The 14,563-nt window shown below is 41.9% G+C and overlaps 1 protein-coding gene across 1 annotated transcript in view; it reads left to right on the forward strand.

Moving 5' to 3' along the window:
• NEB (nebulin) overlaps positions 1 to 14,563 on the forward strand; it is a 289,834-nt gene that overhangs the window by 219,952 nt on the left and 55,319 nt on the right. Inside the window, exons 113-125 of the mRNA XM_081243154.1 lie at positions 107 to 304; positions 640 to 744; positions 1,386 to 1,490; positions 2,345 to 2,452; positions 3,531 to 3,638; positions 4,815 to 4,922; positions 5,477 to 5,581; positions 5,685 to 5,789; positions 6,802 to 6,900; positions 7,234 to 7,344; positions 11,085 to 11,189; positions 11,876 to 11,980; positions 12,620 to 12,724. Coding sequence (XP_081099280.1) covers positions 107 to 304; positions 640 to 744; positions 1,386 to 1,490; positions 2,345 to 2,452; positions 3,531 to 3,638; positions 4,815 to 4,922; positions 5,477 to 5,581; positions 5,685 to 5,789; positions 6,802 to 6,900; positions 7,234 to 7,344; positions 11,085 to 11,189; positions 11,876 to 11,980; positions 12,620 to 12,724 — 1,467 coding nt within the window. The remainder of the gene's footprint in view (positions 1 to 106; positions 305 to 639; positions 745 to 1,385; positions 1,491 to 2,344; positions 2,453 to 3,530; positions 3,639 to 4,814; positions 4,923 to 5,476; positions 5,582 to 5,684; positions 5,790 to 6,801; positions 6,901 to 7,233; positions 7,345 to 11,084; positions 11,190 to 11,875; positions 11,981 to 12,619; positions 12,725 to 14,563) is intronic.

Below are 14,563 nucleotides of genomic sequence, written 5' to 3' on the forward strand. Positions count from 1 at the left end.
CTGTAAATTGGTTCCCCTGACCTCTCTGGTGTCTAAGAAAGGCACATATCGCCATGATTCCTTGCGTAATTCCCTGTGTAACTGGCATGTTACATTATCTTCACAGCGCCTGTACAGATCAGTTTATGAGAAGAACAAGATGAAAATCCACGTGGTGCCCGACATGGTAGAGATGGTTACCGCTAAGGATTCTCAGAAGAAAATCAGCGAGATCGATTACCGCCTTCACCTCCACGAGTGGATTTGCCATCCCGACTTGCAAATCAACAGTCACGTCAGGAAGGTCACAGACGAGATCAGCGATGTAAGCCCATTGCTTATGAAGATCTCTCCTCCCCAGGCCCATACGCCCACCCTGAAGAGAGACTGACTCACCTCATTCTTCACCTGGTTCTTCAGCTCAGCCCTCTTCCAGTATTGCTTTTCTATACACCATAGGTCTGTCAGGAATTCGGGGCCATCCCTGGAAGCAGGGCTCTCTATGCTGTTGTCTCCAGGACACCCACGGCCTCAGGGCATAATGTCTTGCTTTTCGTTCCACAAGGTCATCCTGGGTCTGGAGGGTGTCCATGTCTTTGGTGTTAAAGTTACAGTAAAGTTTTCTTTTTCTGACCCCCTCCATCTGATGCAATCCCCTAGATTGTGTACAAGGATGATCTCAACTGGCTGAAAGGCATCGGTTGCTACATCTGGGACACTCCTGAGATTCTCCACGCCAAGCATGCTTACGATCTACGCAATGATGTGAGTTTGCCTTGTTTTTTGTTTTTTTAACTCTTTAAAGTATGTTTCCTTCTCTGTGTAGTCTACCGTCAAGGAGAGGGTATGTAAAGTATAGACACTGTCACACCTAGCTGCGTCTCAAGTGGTGCTGAGGATGGCTGAGCTGGAAGAAGATGCTGAGGAGCAGAGCGCCCATTTCTCAGGAGTGCAAACAGTGCAGATGAGCTGTCCCACTGTCCTCTGGTGGAGAAGGGACCCCTGGCTCTTCTCGCCACCGTCTGAACTATTCTGGATGTATTACTGCACACATAATCCTCATGAGAAAAAACTCATTTGTTAGGAGTCTTTGATGTTATAGATGGGGTCTATTTGTAAAGAGGATTAGCTAGGCAAAATAATACTATAATCAAGATTTCAGGAAGAAAGCTTAAACATTCCTAGGAAAGCAGTTGTCAAGCCTCCTAGAAGACTCAAAAAGATCCATGTGACTGTAAGCATTGATTACGCCGATTGTTATAAAATTCAAGTGCATGTTAGTCTGTTGAATAAGGGCTAATGTATGTAAATGCCATGAGTTAAAAGCAACCAAACCCTCTGTGAAAACCAGCAATTTCTAATATAATGAATGGTCTAACACAGGCTTATTTTCTTCCTTTCGGCAGATCAAGTACAAAGCTCACGTGCAGAAAACAAGGAATAACTACAAGTTGGTTACTGACACTCCCATCTATGTTCAGGCTGTCAAAAGTGGGAAACAACTAAGTGACGTAAGTGCCCACTGGGAAGGTTACTGCCGGGAGAGTAAAGGCAGGGCCACTGCTCCAGCAGAAGTGGGAAAAACCAAAGTAGGGCAAGGCCAGGCCTTTTCTCAGTGGGAAACCAGAGTTGGTGCCTTAGAAAGTACTTAAGAGTCTGCTCTTATTTCCTAAAACCTGATATGTTCCATCAGTTTCCTGGGGCGGCCTTGTAAGTGATCCAAATCTATGAAATCCATGGATTTAAAAAGCTTTTAGAGCTTCCAAGGTTACTTTTGTATCCTTGTGTCGTAAGCAACGGTTTATGCCTCGTAGAATCAGCCTTCTAATACATTAGTGCTCAGTGTGGTAGGATGAGGAGGGGAAGGTCTCTGCAGTTACAGATGTGGCCTCTACCACGCATAAGCAGTGAGGCTTGAGAGAAGCTCTTAATCCCCCAAGCCTCAGCATCCTTATGCAGATGAGTAGAAAGTGGATAGAAAGCACCCCCTGTAATGGCACAGTGACACAGGGCAGGCTGCCCATTTTTTTTTTTATTAACCCCAAAGGTTAATAAGCAAATATTAACTCCCACCAATGAGTCAGGATGTGAAAACTTACTCTTTTGGAATAGGTAGTGGTAAAATGCCCACTCTTCCTCTTCTTGTACCTGAGTTGACTCTTCCACTGATTTTTCAGTGTGAGGTCCATATACCCTGGCTGTGGTCCTGGTGGACAAAGCACAGTATATGAGATAGAGTTCCCAAGTCAAAGGGGAGCAGGCTATTATTTTTTATAATAGGAGACTTGGGTTTGCGTTTACTTTGCTTCTTTCTAACCCTGCTGCCGTAGTCCACTCAGCTCACTCTGCTTCTCTCTGCACCCAGGCCGTCTACCACCATGACTACATACACAGCGTCAGAGGCAAAGTGGCTCCAACCACAAAAACTGTGGATCTGGACCGGGCCCTTCATGCACACAAGCTCCAGAGTGAGGTGAGAAATGAGACCTGGACAGAGTGCCCAGCAGAAATCCAGGACTCAGCTGATGAGGGCCAGGCCTCTGTAGAAGTGGCCTTGGCTTGGGCATCCTCAGCCTTTACAGTTTACATCCTGACCTTGTAAATTGTAAAGGCTGTTTCATTCACATGAGCTAAACAAAACAAAACAAAAAACAGTGCACTGCTTGTCTTCCCTCTTGGCTGAGAGCAAGCAGTGGGCATTTTTGGAGCAATGCTTGCATAGAAGTTACATAGAACAGGGTCAGTCTACTATCTCCGCTCTCAAAAAGCTTAAAATCCAAGACAAGATGACAAAGACAAGGCAGATAATCATAAAAGACTATTTATTCAGTACAATAAGAGATAAAGCTAGAAATTGCTGTTGGAATTCAGAAGAGAAGGAAACTAGATTCCACTCACATATTTAATATCCCTGTTCTTTGTTATCTGGTGGTGCTACTTTGGTCTCACCTTTAATGCTACTATCCTATACTGAATGTTAAAAGTAATTTGGTTTTTAATATTTTAAATACTATTCTTATTCCTTTAGCTCCCCCGAGAGACAGACTATTTCAAATCACAGATAGAAACTCCTTTCCTCCTCCTGCCAGGAATATGAGCCTCCTGACCTGACAACCTAACATCAAGACACTGTATTTATGGGGCCCTGGGGGCTTCCAAAGATGCATCTTATAATTATGACTATCTCAGGGATTGGTGATGGCTTGAATATCAGCTAAGGGTAGGGTTAACCACAGAGGTGGCACTGGGTACCTATTTACTTTTCCCAAATTCTTGCTGGTTGCCATGCAGTCAACCAGGCATATGTTTAGAAACACAGAGGATTATTTTCTATAAACCCCTTCACTCATTGCTCTTTTTTTGAAAGCAATATGTTAAGAGTAATTTGATTCATTGTTTGACTCTTAGAATTTAGTTAATTTCTTCTTGAAATCAATTCAGTGAGTGTAAGTACACTAAGTATCAAATTGAAAACCTGGATCTGACTTGTTTAACTTAGATCAGTCATTTGGTGTAGCTCTCATTTAACCTGCTCTTCTTTATCCCGGCAGCATCTGTACCGAAGAGCTGGCCTGCACTCCCTGCCCACTGGATATAGGCTTCCGGTTGACACCCCTCACTTCAAACACACCAAGGACACCCGATACATGAGCAGCTATGTGAGTGGTCTCCTGTTCATTAAGATGGGGCTTAAAGTGGGCAGGGGGACGCTAATATTTGTTAATAGTCTATTCTCATCCCCCTAATCACACCCTGAAGTTTCAACATGATACAGTGATGGGAGCAGCGAAGGGGAGACCGTGTGTTTTCTAGGGGTGCTGCTCCTGCAATTCGGCAGTGCCTGGGTAGCCCAGTGGGTTAGCGTAGGATCTTCATGGGGTTGTATCTGCATCACTCAGTTACCTTGGCTTAGGGATCATGGCTGCCATGATGCCTCTACTTCTTTTGGCCTTGGCACAGAAGCATCCTGAACTATCCCAAGCCATCTACTGGAAATGCAACTTCATACATGCACTACTGCTGTGTAGCGATAGTGTTGTCTTCCTTCTGCAACATTTCATTGCAGAAGATACAACATCACCGCATGTTCCTTTGAAAGGAAAGGCTCTGATACGTGCCCCACTACTTACCCTCTGTGCCCATTTCATAGAAATCTCAGAGGGATAGTTAGACTCTCACTACCTGAGAGCATTGCCCAGGCATTAGCTCTGATACCAACCTTTCCCACTAGTGTCAGGTTCGGACTTGGTGAACAAGGCCTGAAGAAGCGTAGGCTATCCCAGTGACTCTGGCCTTCAGGTCATACCCACAAACCAACCATCAGCTGAAGAATGAGCTCTTCATTCCACATTGCCCTCCAGAGTCCTGGGAATCAAACCTGCTGACCAGCAAAGTCCCATAGTCTGTGGCCCAATAATATGGTTTCCAAAGCAGAGTCACAGATTTAATCTTCTAACATCATTTTTTAAATAGTCTATAAAGCCATTCATCCATCAGTCTTACAATTAGTCTCTTGTTTCTGCTTTGCATTTCTTAATTTCCTAGCCATATTGGGACTAAAAATACAGGTTTTTCTTGCATTTTGCATACCTACTTACAAACAGATTTAATCTAGGCAACCCTGAGTTGTATTCCTTTCTGGACCTGGCTTTATTAGCCAACAAATAATTTTCAAGACTCAGATTATTACAAAAATTTTGTCAGTGACTTTTTTTCATACTTAATGCTTAGAGAGTAATTTTCAAATGAAAGCAAACGCCCTTTTCCATTTGAGAAATGTGACGCTTACTCTCTGTTCACCCATCAGTGACCTCATTCTCACTTTGCGTCTGCAGTTCAAGTACAAAGAAGTTTATGAACACATGAAGGCAAGTGGGTATACCCTTGGACCCAATGATGTCCCATTTGTCAATGTCCGAAGGGTCAACAACGTTACCAGCGAGGTACTGTAAATGTTAATTTTGTGGAGGAGTTTCAAAGACCATGGCTTTGTTTGAAATGCATTAAGAATTAATTGTATTTCAGCTATAAACTTACACATCAGAAAGGAGTAAGGAGATCCTTCTTTTCACCATTTTGATACTGATATCCTGTAGCAATGTTTTTTTTATTTTGGTAATGCCATTGTAGAGACCCACCCCATCCATAGATTATAATGCAAATTGATTCCTTCTTTTGACATTTGTATTCAAAAATCTTTAGTAAGGTTGCATGTTAGTCTGACTCATAAACCTGGTTTTCTACATAAACTATTGGTCTGAATATCTAACCCTACTATCCAGCCATCTGATAGAAAGTGGAAAGACTGTGCTCAGAATTCTTCACCCAAACAAAATAAATATCACTTTCTATTTTTTCTAATTTCAATCATTTTCTGTATCCTTAATCTCACTTCTCATGGCTCTTTAAATATGTACAATATTTGATTGTTGATTAGTGTATAGATGCCCTCATCATCCTACACTAACCATCTGGAATGGTTTTCCCTCCAATGTAGAGACTGTATCGACAGTTGTACCACAAACTGAAAGACAAGATCCACACAACTCCCGACACGCCTGAAATCCGCCAAGTCAGGAAGACACAAGAAGCTGTCAGCGAGGTGGGTATTTTCTTAGGAGAGAGGGGAGGCCATGGAACCCAGGGATGAATGTCAACCATTCGGTCTCTAATTTATGTGTTTATGGGCATTTTATTCCCTGTAGTTGATTTACAAATCAGACTTCTTCAAGATGCAAGGCCAGATGATCTCTCTGCCATTCACACCCCAAGTGCTCCATTGCCGCTACGTGGGAGACATCACCAGTGATGTAAGCATCTCATACGGGTCTTTCTGGAAGACTCTTACCAAGAGGCAGGCTTGCTCTCAGCATGTAAGCCAACCAGTCTTTGAGCAGCCTTTTGCATTGAGTAAACTTCTAAACTGAGTGTAGAACTTGGAGGTAAAGCAGTGTGGAAGCAGGACCCCATATTTCTCCAGCTATGGAAATAGTAGTAAGAGGACCACTTGGGAGATACAAGAATGGCTGACCACCATTCTACATTCAACACCAAATCATTACCGGCTCCTCACTCCAAGTGGCCTCTGTCCAAGTCATGTTTAGTATCTTTCTCCTACTCACCCCTGCTCCCACCCACTTTAGCTACTTCCTGCTGAAGTTTTTCTTTTCTCCTTGTATGTTTACTTCTCATAAAATACCACTCCATTTAATCTATGGTATTTTTCATCCATATAATAATAAAAGAATAGCCATATCCTCTTCTCAGTTCAGGGTTAGCAATTTAAATTTTAAAAACCTGCGGGACTTCCCTGGTGGTGCAGTGGTTAAGAATCCACCTGCCAATGCAGGGGACTCGGGTTTGAGCCCTGGTCTGGGAAGATCCCACATGCTGCAGAGCAACTAAGCCCATGTGTCATAACTACTGAGCCTGCACTCTAGAGCCCATGAGCCACAACAACTGAGCCCATGTGCCACAACTACTGAAGCCCGCGCGCCTAGAGCCCATGCTCCACAATAAGAGAAGCCACCACAATGAGAAGCCCACACACTACAACAAAGAGTACCCCCTGCTCGCCGCAACTAGAGAAAGCCTGAGTGCAGCAACAAAGACCCAATGCAACCAAAAATAAATAAATAAATAAGTTAAAAAAATTTTTTTTAAACCTATGACTTATTTGAGTTCAAGCAAACTCAGAGTACAGGGTGGATGTGTTGAACCAAAATGAAAGATCCATCACTAAAAAAGTATCACTGCTCTGTCTTATTTGTTCTTGATTTATATTTGCTCATGACCAGCTATATTTCTATGTTTGTGACACAGATTAAATACAAAGAAGACTTGCAGATCCTGAGGGGACTGGGCTGCTTCCTGTATGACACTCCTGACATGGTCCGCTCCCGGCACCTGCGGAAGCTCTGGGTGAGTGCACACCGTCCCAACACGCAGCTCCTCCTGCACAGCTTCACAAAGCTGGGCAGAAGGAATCTTTGTCTGTAGCTTCTGTTAAGGGGAAATTTGCCATTAACTCACTGAGCAAGTCATGACCCACTCATGATGATCTGTGCTTCCTAAAAAAGGTAATGAGCTTAGTTAAATGATGGTTATTTTTGGTCCTGCTTGGGAAGACCTCCAGGACACAGGGAGGGTCAGTGAGGCTTGCACATGCCAGCTATGTGAAAGACAACATGTGACCATGACATGCAATTCCTGAAGTGATTAATCAACTTGTATTTCCATTGCTGTTTTTTTAAGTCTAATTACCTGTACACCGATAATGCAAGGAAGATGCGAGACAAATACAAAGTGGTGCTTGACACTCCAGAATACAGAAAAGTGCAGGAATTGAAGACACATCTGAGTGAAGTAAGTAACCCTGTCACCACAAGGGCCTCCTTCCTCTAGCGATCTTTTTTTAGGTAATTATATTGGGCCAAAATCTCCCTCTGCCTTTAATTACAGAGTGGCCACCCTGTCTAAACAGGTCAGTTGACCTCACTTTGCCACAATTTACTTATTTTGTCCCTTTTTAATAAGATGAGGCTATTGATACTTGCCCTACCTATGACTAAGACAGCTGAGAGTTTACATGATTTTATAGATTAGAGAGTCCTTCTGTCTTACACTATTGTTGTCTCCAAACTGAATTTATTTCAAAAATTTCTCTCTCATTAATTCCTGCTGTCAGGAACCCTAATCATGGCAGTGCAATTTGAAAAGTTTTTCAATGGCTCTCTGCTCTGCTGCCCACTCAGGAAATTCCAAACAACTTAGTTTCATTTTCATCTGCCCCACCTGGCACCCAGGCTCCTGATTTATTGCCATTAGTTGTGCATAGATCTGATCCTCTCACCTATGTTGGTCCCTTGAGGGTTGGCCCCCCATCTTATTTAGATGTGTATCCTATAGTGCTTTGGCCATAACAGATGTCCGTGTTTGCCGAGGACGAAATGTGCTTTCTAAAGGTAAGGGCACCCCACAAATGTAAATGGTTGCTCCTATTATAGGTCAGTGGGCCATCCTCATTCAACTCAGTTTGTCTTGTGGACTCATTTATCAGACTCCATAAAGCTGTCAGGCCACTTCATTGATTCCCCATTCTTAATAACTCTGATGGCTGCTGTTTAGGGATCACTTATGTCCTTAGACTTAAAGAAGCCTTGGCAAATCAGGCGTTGTCCTCAGTGGAGAAGATGTGCAGCCTCCTACACTTGGAGTGAGCCAGGGCAGAGGATGATTCATTCTTCAGCTCTTACAAATGCTACATTGAGCACGTTTGCTTTCCTGAGCACTTCCCTCTGTTATTACAACCAGTGCTAGCACTCAGATAGGAATGCGTATGGGGTTTCTTCTCAGTAAAGGTGCCTCTCCACGCTGGCTAAGTATCAGAATCATCTCTGAAATATTTTAAAACTACCCTTGAGTGGGCTCTAGCCTCAAGCCCCACACTAGATTCTCTATGTCTGGACATGTGCATATTTTCAGCTGCCTCACAGATGATTCTAATATTCAAGCAGTGTTGGAAACCACTGCTTTAAAGTATCACATCTCTCCTCCAGCCAATAATTAAATAAATAAAAATTGGTAACTTAAAGTGTTTATTGGCATCTTTTGAACTACCTTTACTTCTCTCAGCTGTCAAGGTTCAGAATTATCTAAAACTTTAATTTCTCTTCTTCCCAATTCCTATTGGGATTTTGTGCATATTATGCAACAACACTGAGGAAGAAAAATAGATACTTTTTAGTAGTGCAATTTCTCTCACACTTGCCTCACTGTAGAATGACCTGAGCTTGAGAAAATACCGATTTGAGCTACTACCCTGGATTCAGAAGGTCTGGGGTAGAGCCTGCAAATCTGTTCTTACTAAGGGGGTTTTAGGATCAGGTGAGTTTGGGAACACTGGCTTAGTAAAAAGTTCGATGGCCAAAAGTTCAAGTTATTGACTTTTGACTTATCTTTAAATTGTGCAGATTCTTGACACATATATATCTGTAGTACTAGGAAACAGAGATGTTGTCCCAAGGAGTATAAACAATGCATACCTAAGTACAGGGGAAATACACTTCAAAGGGAATCATAGAAATGGCATGGGAGAGGTGGGTCTTAGTTCCAGATTTTCTTCCAATTTGTTGTGTGACTTTTTCTAATTCACAACTTTAACACCCTAATTTCCTGAGCTAGAGAATTGGACTAGGTAATGATTTGGGCTTCTTTTAGCCATAAAATTCTATGATTTGTTGATTTGATTTATTCAAAAATTTAACCTGGGAAAAACAGTAAATTTCTGTTTTGTTTATCTCCTTTCTTTCATTGGTAACACCAAAAACAGCCCTAAGCAGAAGAGCTATATTTTGTTTCAACTTGCACTTATATATAATTTACATGTAAAGAAATGGACACGTACATACATGTGTATATACATATTATTTATTTCCTACATTTTATCTGTTCAACCAGCATTTTTATCTGTGATTAGGATTTATTTGTTATCCATTTAGACTTTCTCGTTTACCTCATTATATTAAATATCCTCAATATTTATTAGAGGACTACTGTTTTTCAGATCTTCTATCTAAATATGAGGTGATAAAAGAATGATAAAACTGAGCTCCTGCATTCCATGGGCTCATAATCTCTGGGAAGAAACAGACATCAATATCATAAATGATATCCTATAGGAATGATCAAGACAGTATGGACTCCAGGAGCTCTCCAGGCAGATAAGAGTGGGAACAAAATTCTAGGTAGAAGGCACAGTATGGGAAATTGGCCATAATGAGCTCTAGAAACTGGGACTAGTTTCAAATATCACATGGGGAGTGTAGAAGACTGTTGGGAAATGAGACTGGAGACATAGGATAGAAGAAGCCAGGTTATGAAGACTCGTGGGTGATATATTAATGATCTTGGACTTGATGAAAAGTCATTGATGAATTATTTCTGAGCAGGATAGATCTGAGCATTAACATCTAATTAGATCTGAACTCAAAGAAAATCTCTTTCTTGGTTTTGTGAAAGATGGTTAAGCCATGTGAAGTGTCCAATAGAGGATTTGGGAAGGTGGTTTAGAGGCTCTTAAGGATGTGTAGAAAGAAACAATACAGGAGGCTGAACTAGGGCCATGGCAGTGGGAAAGGAGAAGAAGGTCAGATTTAAGGAGTATCACAAAGTTAGGAGCCCAGGATTCATGACCATTTTGATGTGGGAATGAGGGAGAAGGGGTCTAGGATGACTCCCCAAGTTTCTGGCCTGCATGACTAGGATATCAAGGAACCATTTAACAAAATTTGAAAACCATCAACCTCAAATTGATGGTTGAGGTCCTGGGTAGAGATGAGGTTAACCAAGGAGAATGTATACAGTAAAAGGGGCCAACCCTTAACTCTAGCTAATAGCAGCCTTTGGGGGAGTGCAGAACTATAGAAGGAAGCCGAGGAGTGCCTAGAAAGATGGGAGGCCACCTAAGGGAGAATGGGGGAATGGAAGGCAGAGAACAGAGTTCAGGAATGAAATTGCTGAGCAGTTACAGTTGCTTCAGAAAAGCATTCTAGGATGTAGCAATTGTAATTGTTTGTGGTAGTCTTAACGTAATTCACTTCATTGGAGTGGTTAGGTAGAAGCCAAACTATTGCCTTGTGAAATTAATCAAAAGAGAAAAAGGCAAAACAGATAGTTTGCTTGGTTGTGAAAGAAAGGAAAAAGGTTATTGGCAGAACTTGGAAAAGGCTTAATGAAGGGAGGGACTTGGGTCTGTTTGCAGAAGAAGGGAGAGGGCTGGAACACTGGGAGGGTTGAAGATATAGAGAGGCAGAGGGTAACTGCTAGAACAGGGTCCTAGAAGGGACAAGTGAGAAGGGAACAAGAACACAGCAGGTGGCTTGGAACTTGGACAGGCTGCAGAAAGTCTCTAATTTTGATACAAGGAAAAAAAGAAAAGGAAGGCTAAGGAGGTTAAAAAAATGTATTGGTTTATTGGACAGAAACTGAGATTGTTGCAGTGGGAGAGGCCCTGCTTTTTCTCTGAAGTAAGCAATAAAGGCATCTGCAGAGCATAGAATGTGTCAATGAAGCAGAAATGATGGTTATGACTGTTTTATGTCCAGCTGGTGTACAGAGCTGCAGGCAAGAAGCAGAAGTCAATCTTCACTTCAGTTCCGGATACTCCTGATCTTATAAGAGCCAGGCGAGGGCAGAAGCTTCAGAGTCAGGTAACCTTCACACATGAAGATCCATAAACCTGCCACAGGGGGTGGTTCTGTGTGCCTGACCACTCCTGTCAGTAGCAGACCCTCACACTTGGTCGTCCTGATGCAGCCTCATGCCCTTTAACTTCAAGAAGCTGTTTTCTTTGGGGCTGTCTTCACTATGGTATGTTTTACATGAGCAGGTAATGCCATGTCTTCTAAGTTCTGTACACCTTTAGTCATTGGATGAGTGGTCTGTGGATTCCAGGTGGTGAAAATAAATTTTTTAATTCATTCCATAGGACCTATATTTTGTCCACAGATAAATGAAACCACAATTAAGGCAAAAATGAAAAAAAGAATATGTTGAAGACTATCAGAATCCTCTCATTCTTCTATTAGCATTTTTTATCACGTGGATTTAGACTAGACCATACTCAGCAGCAGGAATGTTAGATGACTGGAGCATGTATATGTGTTTCCTAATGTGAGACAGAGGGAGAAACAAACAGAAACACACATAACAACAACAACAACAAAAAATCAGGACAAGTAGACACTGCCCTCCCATCTTAGGGTTAGAAATGAGTAAAGAGGACTGAATACTAAATAAGGGGTGTTTTATCTCTGTAACATCTGATCCCTATTCTTTGTTTTTAATTCTTATTGGCATATAGTTGATTTATAATGTTGTGCCTATTATCATTTAGTATCTGTATGTTGAACTTGCCACCAAAGAGAGACCACATCATCATGCTGGAAACCAGACCACAGCCTTGAAGCATGCTAAAGACGTGAAGGACATGGTCAGTGAGGTAAGTTGGGAATTCACCCAGGCACTGAGCTAAAGAAACAAATCCTGGGCTTCCCTGGTGGCGCAGTGGTTGAGAGTTCGCCTGCTGATGCAGGGCACATGGGTTCGTGCCCCGGTCCAGGAGGATCCCACATGCTGCAGAGTGGCTGAGCCCATGAGCCATGGCCGCTGGGCCTGCGCGTCCGGAACCTGTGCTCTGCAATGGGAGAGGCCACAACAGTGAGAGGCCCGCGTACCGCAAAAAAAAAAAAAAAAAAAAAAAAAAGAAACAAGTCCTTTGCTAAAACCTTCACCTGCTGGGAGTTCCCTGGTGGTCTAGTGGTTAGGATTCGTTCACTGCAATGTCCTGGGTTCAATCCCTGGTGATGAACTGAGATCCCATAAGATATGCAGCGTGGCCAAGATAAAAATAAATAAATAAATTTAATTAATTAAAAAAAAACCTTCACCTGCTGCCTCTGATTAGAGAGCTCATTTCTATAAGTTGTGCTCAACAGCATCAAGAAACAGAAGGCAGAGCTATTCTCTTAACGAGCATGATCCAGTGTGTCCCTAGGCTGGATCTGTTCCATGGTTGTGAATTGGGAGGGAAGAAAACACTTGAACTTAAATTTCTCTCTCTTCCATCTTTATTTCTTAGAAAAAGTACAAAATTCAATATGAAAAGATGAAGGACAAGTACACTCCAGTTCCAGATACGCCAATCCTCATCAGAGCCAAGAAGGCTTACTGGAATGCCAGTGATGTATGCATCCCTCCCTTCTTTCTTCATTGTGATGGGGCAGCTGAAGTGGAAACACCTAAGAAGCATAAGATATTACAGTCATATCCATAATTCAAAGTCCTGGCCCACAGTACAGATCAGGAAAGAAACAAAAACACAAAAGCCAAACAGACAGGCACAAACAATACCATTTGGCAAAGTCATTAAGAATAATGCTGAGAGATGCTGAAAACCTACCGCTTTTCTCATTGCTCTTCCAAGCAAAAATATGACCCTTCTTCTAATTCTTTGGTGGCATTTCCTAGGGATACTTGATGTTGCTTATCCATAAAATGTTGTTCTTGGAAACAGCCAAACACGGTTTCAAATCCTGATGCTGTGATTTGCCTGCTGTATGACTCCATATAATTTACCTAATTCTTTGGATCCTCTTTTCTTGTATGCGAAATGAGGATAAGAATTGTGATAATTAAATTAGACTAAACAAGATAACAGATACACGTTTCTAGCACAGTGCAGGGCTCTTAGTTGACACTCAGAAAATGTTTGTTCCTCTCCTCTCTTGATCGCCTAAATCATGTGAATGACATGTTTGTAGAATTCAGAGGGACAGACTTTCATTTCCCATGCCATGTGATCAAGGACAGAGTGCCTTTCAACGGTAATGAGATTATCTGTTAATGAAGATATGAAATGAATCAACCTGGTTAGATGGCCAGTCCTTACCAGTTTTGTGTCCCAGAGCCCAATTATGAATGCATTGCACCTATTACCAGAACCAGGATCTCTGGAGGACTGGAGGACTGGTTGGGACTTAACCCAGCCAAAAGCTCAAAGCAACCCCCTCACCCTCAGTTTAGCAACATAGCTCTAGGATTTCAAGCATCTTAAGTGGTTACAGTAATCCCTAAGCAGAATTGTGAAAGTGTACAGCAAATTGGAACAATATCTTAGTTCCGTAATTTTGTTGGAAATTTTCAGTTGCCGCTAAAAGGCGTCTGCTAGTTGGAAGAAGACCATGTCGGTTTGCTTAATAATATAAGCTGAAAAAATTATATGCTACCCTCAAAATCTATTTGCTAGGATAGTTTTTGTCTTCTTGTGACAACCCCATCTTTATCACTTCAAGGTTACTGTTGAATATTAATTTGAACCAAGCTTGCTCTGCATCACCACTTCTCAGGGATGTCCACACAGTGAAATTGGCCCCTGGAGCTCATTATACGCCACTGGACAGCTCTATCCCCAGGGCTTTGTCAGTACCAATACTGGTAACTCTAACCTTTGAAATAGTCCAGCTGGTATGTGGCATTAAATTTAGCCTATCTACCGTGGCTATCCCCACAGGTAGAGCTAAAGGATCTTAGATTACCCATCTGAGAAACAAAGTTAAAGTTAAAGGCCTCCTTCACTATGTGTTTGCTCAGCTACCCAAAAAGAAAAGATTCGTTCGAGATTGAAAACAGAGTGCTCAGAGAAGTACTCATTTTGTGTAGATGAGATGAATCTTCTATGATATTCTTAGGTTAAGGTCAGAGCTGTTGACTTTTGAAATACCACAAAGATAAAGATTGAAATGGAATAAAATTTTAGGACTGCTCCATGGAAAAGGCATTTTAATACCAGGAGTTAGAAACTAAATCTTTCTCCTTTTTCCACGTACATTAGTATGTCTTGGGCTCAACAAAGTTATGCTTTTTTTTTTTTTCTCCTCCCAAATGAGCTTTTTGTCTGCTTGTTTTACGTTTAAATAAACTTTTTATTTTAAGTAGTTTTAGATTTACAGGAAAGTTGCAGCGATAGTACAGAGAGTTCCCAAATAGCCTATACCCAGTTTCCCTTGTTGTTACCGCCCTACAA

This window comes from Mesoplodon bidens (assembly GCF_964165515.1).
Source record: "Mesoplodon bidens genome assembly, chromosome: 8".
Classification (NCBI taxonomy): domain Eukaryota; kingdom Metazoa; phylum Chordata; class Mammalia; order Artiodactyla; family Ziphiidae; genus Mesoplodon; species Mesoplodon bidens.